Below are 8,205 nucleotides of genomic sequence, written 5' to 3' on the forward strand. Positions count from 1 at the left end.
GTGTGGGTTCCCCAATTAATTTTTACTTTGTTATGGAATAAATGTTTGTCATTTAGTGGTATAAAAAGTTTTTGTTCTCGTATTACTTAAACATTAAAAAAAATATTCATTAACACAGTAAGTAATAAATTGTTAATATTTCCTAAATTATTTTATCAAAAAAACGCAAATGGAATCTACTTTAAATACGTTTTTTTCGAAGTTTTTTTGAAAAAAATCTAGAGAATTCAATGCAAATAACTTTATTGGGAAAAAATACTCTTGCCAAAATTTAGCACATATTTATAAAAAAAAATTCAATTCATGAGTATAAGTAAAATTGGGAACGAAGCGAAAACGAAATTCATTAAGGTGCATCCTTTAAAAAAACAACGAAGATTTTATGTTCCAGTAGAAGGAAGTCAGTTATTGCGCAATTATTACTGGATCTTTTCGTGGGTTTTCGTTATGAAATAATATGGGAGTATTGTTTGCGTAGATTTTGCCCAGCGTAGAAGGTTGTAATTGAGCATATTCTTTGGGGGTCGATGTTCAGGTTTATGCCATCTGAAGTGTGAGTTGTGAAGTGTTGAGTTTCAGTATATCTTCAGCTTTATAAGGGCTAATACTTTGAATCAAAATTCGAAAAATAAAACTGTTATAGTGCTTCAGTTTTTAAAACGTCATTAAATTTACATTTGTATAACCATGATGTCAAAAAAATAATTTTAAATTTCTTAATGTAATTTAATAAATTCTTAAAGGTATACTAAAGAAATTCTTTTGAGTAATTATTGTTTTAAAGGAAATTAAAATTGTATTTAATTGTTTAATACTTAATCATACTTTAATATTTCACTCCACTCATACTTTAATAAATTTAAAAAATTACAGGAAATGTTAACAACAGACTTAATGATTCGACCTATTTAAAACTAAAATACCGGGTCATTCAAAAGTCAAATGAAATATATAAAAAATAATTTTAATATACGAGTACTATGTACATTAAGTGTTAATAACAATAGAATAACAAAATATAAGAATTTTGACACATAATTTCAATGTTACTTAATTTTTTAAGAATTAATTTAAAATTATTTATTATACACTAATAAGGATGATGTTCAAAATGCAGAACAAAAGAAATTCGTTAGCAAGTACATATAAACTGATTTAATGGCAATAATTTAATATGAAATTATTAAAGTTTATCAATTAATAAAGTTTATCTTCATTAAAAATTAATTCTTTCGTTAAAGATGAATTTTATTATTTTAAAATACAATGTCAAATACTTAATATGATTAATGTAAGGAAAATTTAATAAAATATTTTGATAACTGTAAAATAACAAATGTGTCATTAAGCACTAATTAAATAGTTTTTCGGCATTTTTTTTTAATTTAACGCAATTAACCATTGCATTATGCACCAAGGTCGACATATTATTATATACATAAGTATAGCAAGAATAATTTAAAAAAATCTGATATGATCAGCACATAACCGACCGCAGTATGCATTGTCTAGTTAAGTGAAAGTGTTACAGAAGATTATAAAAATGAACTTTAATACTTTTTTCCAATTTTCAGGGCATTAATAAGCTTTTAATTATAACATACCCAGAAAAAAGTAAACTTGGCTCTTTCGATTTGTGCCATCCGAATTCCCAGAAAAGTTCCAGTTAGTTTCGGTAACAACCATAGCTCAAATAACAAGAAATTGCATCAATCCGTTCCGTAGATATGGTAAAACATTTAAAATTGGGTCCTAGTTTGGTTTACGAGCCCTGATCGTTCCAAAAAATTTATGGATTAATTGTTTTAACACTCCAAATTTAAATATTAAATTTCAATGAAATCGGTGGATTATTTCTCTTTATTTGAGTAAAAATCTAAAATTAGCCCGCAAAAAATTCCACTTACAAAGCCAAAACAAACTTTAAACTCGATATCTAAAATTTGTTGCTATCACATAACCTCCATTATTGTATGCAATGCGGTGGGTAAAAATTGTACTATAGAGATTATGTCTTAAATTTGTATTATGCCTTTTATGTGTGATAAACATATACATATGTACATGTACAAATTATCTTTCATTTTAAAACACTTGCACAAAAGAATTTTTCTTTTGATTAAAAAATGTTATGCTACATTAATATGCCACCTTACAAATAGACTAAAAATGCAAATTATATTTTTTTATAGAAAAATTGAACAATGTTAAGGAAAAAATATTACAGCAATTATTTGTATTAATAATAAAAAAATAATATTTACATCACAAAAACTTAGACTGCTCATATAATGTTGTATTTTACGATTCGATTTTTGACCGAATGTTTTTATTATAAAGATATTTTTTGAATTGCGAACTGAAATATTAGTAAATATTTTTATTTTTTTGAAGCGTTGATAATATTGCTAAAGGCATAATCATGGAAATCGTGCATAGAGACTGCGTTTTGATTATATCAGAAAGAAGTTATGTTCATAATTTCTTTATGCTCATTACTTTTTGTCAGAAATTGAAGTTCCATAATATGTACATATGTAAGTAAAAAATGTAATTTGTTCCGAATTAAAATTGGAATTGTAAAAATAACAAAAATCAATACCTTAGATATAAATAATTAAGAAATAAATAATTATTGCTAAAACGAATACGTATAACATTGAAAATTTGGATTCCTTTTATATACATATATGACAATGTTTTCACTAAAAAAGTGACGATTACAATTTTTCTCTATCGTTAATGGTTTCTGGATGGTTAATGTGTAAATAAATTTAATTCACTTTTCACATTCACGCTCTTGCGGAAATCGTTGTGTTATTACAAACGACTTGCATATTATTACATAACTAACCATTTATTTATTTAACCTGAAAGACTGAAAGAAATATTGATTATGATCTTCATATTAACGTATAGTTAAGAAATTATGGGACCAAAATGACGCCAATTTACTCAACATACTTATATTTTTTCATCATTTCAATTAAAGCTACACAAAAACTACTTACATGGTACAATCGACTACGAAGACAAGACTATTAAACAATCGCCATATTAATTTTGATGTCTGACCTTAAACTTTAAAAAATATCTTATTATTTAACAAACAATATTACAAATATAAATAAATATATACAAAAAGTAAATTTTCTTTTTACTCACTAGCAAGCAAAGATGCTTTAATTTTTTTCTACCATACCAAATTATTAATAGCAAGAATCTATAAAGCTTTTTGTAGAAAAAATTTGCAGAGCTTTGATGTTTTTCTAAACTTATTTATTATGTTGCACATGTATGTTAACATAAACTTATGTATGAACGTATAAAGAATAATACTCTTTTCAGTTTTAATGTGCTCAAATAAATTTAAAATTTATTTGTCAAATTCATTCATACCAAGCATTTCGTATTGGGATTACTGACTGTATAATGAAAATGTGTTATTTCATTCACGCTAACTGTAGGATGACCAGCTGTAAAAATGAAGTCAAAAAATATAAAAACTATATAATAAGTAAATGTCGTTTTAAACTTATCCAGACGAAGAATTTGTGTTGGAAAAAACAATCTTGAGGATTTTGCTTGCGAGCGAACAATTTTTAAAGTTCATATAAAAATGAAATAATACGCAACGTTCCTGCCAGTAATGTACATTAGCAAATCTTTTTTTAAGGGGAATGGAAAAAGATAAGGTTGTACGTGTGAAGAACATGATAAAACAAGGACGCCTTCAAAGTAGTACCAAACTCTCTATTACTTTGATTAACTTCAAAGTTTTGTCTTGATTTATTTTTTAAAGGGTTAATTTTGATGAAATGCCATATAGGTGTATAATTTTCTAAAGGTAAAAAAATCGTACTTTAAACTAAATCAAGATGTTGCTAACACATTGTGAGGTAAGATAGAAATTAATAATTTCGTTTAGAAGCTTTTGCGTAAATAAAAGCTTTGATTAAAATTTTTCGCTGTATAAGACATACAACCATTGTAAAAATAATTAATCACAACAGTAAAACAAACGTCTTTGTAGGTGTTTCTTGGTATAAATAGTTACTTGTTTTTGCTTATTATGTTATTTACCATTTTCTTTAGGTTTAGGAAAGATCTAACCGAATGGTATGTAAATTAATTTTGTTTTTCTCTTTTCATTGCATTTTTGGATTATTACTTTTCCGTTTTGTAATTGTTTTTTTTTTTAATTTAGAATCACTTTTTCATTATTTTGTGCATTCTTGGAATAGCACTTGGAGATGTTTCACATCTAAGATCCAGTGGATATCAATATAGTCGAAAATGTACAGCGTGTCAATATAGTACGGCACCAACAATAGTATCATACACACAGCCACAAAGAAGTTATGTAACGCCAGGATATCAATACAGTTCGCCATCGCACCAATCTGGATATCAATATAGTTCGCCTGTACAATATTCTGGATATCAATATAGTTCCCCAGTACACAACTCCGGGTACCAATACAGTCCTCCACCGCGAGTTATTAATATTCCTTCATTTTCAACTCCAAGATTTATTGCACCAGTAAGAGAATTTTTACCAAGGAATTATATTCCTCCAATAGCTGCAGCACAACCGCGCTATTTTGCTCCGGAAGCTATCAATTCTCAAGAAAATTATATTTCCCCATTAGCTGGACGAACAATATCGGCACAACGCGAAGGTGTACGATATAAACAAGCTTACGTTCAACCATCGCAACCGGAACCATCAGCGCAGAAATCATTTGGTCCACCACCAGATCCTTATGCTTATACTCCACCGAAAAAAACAATTATTACAAGTCCACCACCTAATCCACCACAACCGGAGACGCATCATTCTAATACTAAAACTGGATATAATTATGAAAAACCTACAATTCCCTTTAATTCAGTTTCACAAAAAGAATCATCTGGTACTTTAAAAACAGATGGATATCATTATGATAAGCCTTCCGTTCCATTTAATCCACCGGCACCGCAAATTACCCCTACTCCAAAACATGTTTCTACTGGATCTGGCATACTAACTAGTGATGGATATCATTATGATAAACCAGCAATACCTTTTAATCCAGTTTTGAGCCATACGTCATCTGGATCTGGTACTTTAATAAGTAGCGGATATAGTTATGATAAACCGCAAGTCAAGTCAAATCAACAAACAGTAACCACACACATATCTTCCGGTAAATTAACAAGTGATGGATATCATTATGATAAACCATCAATACCTTTTAATCCTGTCCCAAACACAGCAGCAACAACAATAACAAGTGATGGTTATCATTATGATAAGCCCCAAGGCGATTATTCAGATAATGGATTAAACTATAGAAAAATTAGAAGAGTTATTTATCGCTATAAAAAAAAATAATTAAATAAAAAAAAAAGAAATGAAAGATAAAATTTAAAACTAAGTGATATTTTTTTTAATAAAAATTTAATCAAAATAGTGTGCTAAAAAGTTGATTTTGTTAGAGTGCGAATTTTAAATGATAATTTATTATTTTTTTAAATTAAATTATAAGCGAGAGTTATATTTTTTTCTATGACGTCTATGTTCTCGACAGCGTATAAAAGTGTAATGTAAATAAATATAGCACATAAGATAAAAAAAACTAAAGAATAGAGAGAAAAAAAAGCGAAAAGAATTAATAAAAATATTTTAAAAAATTTTTTAATTTTTTTAATAATGCAAAGTCAAAATCAATTTTGGCACAAATGATTGGAAATAAATAGTTAAATGTTTTTTTTACTAAATGCTACACTAAAGATTTAAAGATTTATTTGAATAAAGCAAATTACATTCAACAATTGCTCTCATGAAAATTAAACAAAAAATTTGAGCAAAAGATTTTGGAAAAAAATTTAAAAAGAACTAATATGAGAAAATTTAAAAACAAATGACTCTAATATTGCAATGACTCCTGGTCATAATGAAATTTATAGTTTAAATTTAAAATAAGAGAAATTATGAAAAAACATTTTTTTAATTAATTTTTTATTGCTAAATTTCGAGAACTAGTTGTATTTTGGTGGTTAGCTAGAGAAAAAGCATTTGTGAAAAATATCATAGTGAATGAATGCACTATTTTCAGAATCTAAAAATTCCACAAAATTTAAACCTAATAGGATTGTTCAAAAAATTTAGTTTATTAAAATTTTTAATCTTAATCAATTAACCAATTACTTATTAATCTTAATATTAACCAATCTTTTATTTATTTTAATTCAGTGCTGATTACTTTTTAATTTGATATCTTGCAATATGCTTAATAGTGTTCAGTGATATTCTTTAATAACATTAAAGTTATTTCATTAAAATTTTGTTTGTTTACCGACTGATATTAATTGAATTATTATTTAAATCTTATATGTATGTTTCTAAAATTTGTAAAGTTATAATAAGAATGTAAAAACAAAGTTTCGTCATTGTGTAGAAATGAGGTTTCTTTTTAAGTGACTTGTAATATTGTGACTTGTGATTATTTATCTACTATCAAGTTGTTTTTGTTTAAATATGGATCGGATCAGAAGTAATCAATTTGAAAGTGTAAAATTTTTTTAATCCATTTTTTAATATATTCAAGACTATACAATTGCAACATGTGCCTTAATAATTTCATGTATGTATTTTGCAAACGTTATGCACCAATAATTTTTTAATACTTACATATAAAATTTTTTAAAAACCACTGTTATACTGGTTAAATTCTCTCATGTTTCTAGTAATAGTATATTGCAAAAAAACGAAGTCAATCGCAACATTAAAGAAAATAATTCTTATATTATTCTTATAATTAAAATAAAAATTATGTAATTGTTCGGACATATTTGGTCATACACAACTAAAAAATTTTCAACATATAAAAAATGTTGTATTGTACTAAAAATTTAAATTTATTTATTTTAGAACGTTTTCAATTGCCTGAAAAATTATTAAGAACGTTCTGGTCAGTCTATATTAGTAATACACGTAATACCAGGTAATATATTATTTTTGTATTGAAACAAATTCAACCTACATACATTTTTAAGCCAGAAAATAGTAACATTATTACATAATAATCACAGTTAACAATCATAATAATCGTAGATTTTTAACATCTTCAAGTTTTAAAATATCAAAATGGAATTATTTTTGTTTATGAAAAAAGAAGAATTCGACATATTTTTTGCACAATCAAAAAAGTGGTTTATCGTGGGTGAAAAACAACCGCAAAAGCAATAACAAGATTAATAATTAAATGTGAATCGATTTTAAAATAAAAATAAATTATCATTTTTGTATTAAAATATAAAAATTTTATTCATTTTGTACATATGCATATATGTACATACATATAATCACATATATACATAAATTATTAAAGTTCTTTCAAATTTCGAATAAAGTCGAATGGGTTGCTATTGCAATGAATTTTTACATATATACATACATATATATATATAATATCATTCAATATAGTACGAGTACCACATGGTTTTAAAACAAAAAACCCATATTGTAATGGGTGCGTTTCGTTTGAAAATTTGAAAAAAAAGGTAGAAAAATTTGCAAATTTGTTTATAGGTACCTTTTATTTAAAATGATAAAGTAATCTTTGTAATTTGATGAAATACTTTTAGCAGAGTGCACCAAAATGTGTCCTTCAATGTTCGCCATTCCAAATGGATATTGATAAATGGATATTTCTTCAGATTTCACGTCACACAGCTTGTTCAAAAAGTGATAAAATAATACTATTTTTCAAAGGTGTTAGAACAATACTAAAAGCTTACCCAGTTCGTTTATTTTTTATTCTGAATTTGTACTCGTAAGTGTTTAATTCTGTTTTGAATTTGTTTTCTAAGTTTGTGTTTGTTTTCAAAATCATCTTTAAATAACCTAGGAATTTCACCTGGAATTTAAATATATGTATACGTATCTTAACACGTCCTTTCTTTTTTGCAAAATATCAAAAGTCTTTATCAAACTTGTAATTTAATAAAAGTCGTTTAGATGCATGAAATAAATCAGCACAAAGATTGAATAATTTAATGAATTTATTAAATGTGGTTGCTGTTTTGATTTAACATTAAGAATGAAAATGAAATATTATATATTTTTGGAAATGATCTCTCTGATCTTCGATGTCATAACAAAGCTTTTAACAGTTTATATTATGTAACATGAATTTATCACGTTGACCAATACTTACA

The 8,205-nt window shown here is 26.0% G+C and overlaps 1 protein-coding gene across 1 annotated transcript; it reads left to right on the forward strand.

Annotated features, from left to right (window-relative positions):
• The first annotated feature begins 4,025 nt into the window (after window positions 1-4,025).
• On the forward strand, window positions 4,026-5,481 carry LOC129606417 (uncharacterized). The gene is made up of 2 exons (XM_055516741.1): window positions 4,026-4,119; window positions 4,208-5,481. Exons 1-2 carry the CDS (start codon window positions 4,117-4,119, stop codon window positions 5,375-5,377), a joined length of 1,173 nt encoding a protein of 390 aa, XP_055372716.1. The 5' UTR covers window positions 4,026-4,116; the 3' UTR covers window positions 5,378-5,481.
• The last annotated feature ends 2,724 nt before the right edge of the window (window positions 5,482-8,205 follow it).

The sequence above is a fragment of the Condylostylus longicornis genome, unplaced genomic scaffold (assembly GCF_029603195.1).
Source record: "Condylostylus longicornis isolate FDR11 unplaced genomic scaffold, ASM2960319v2 ptg000018l, whole genome shotgun sequence".
NCBI lineage: Eukaryota > Metazoa > Arthropoda > Insecta > Diptera > Dolichopodidae > Condylostylus > Condylostylus longicornis.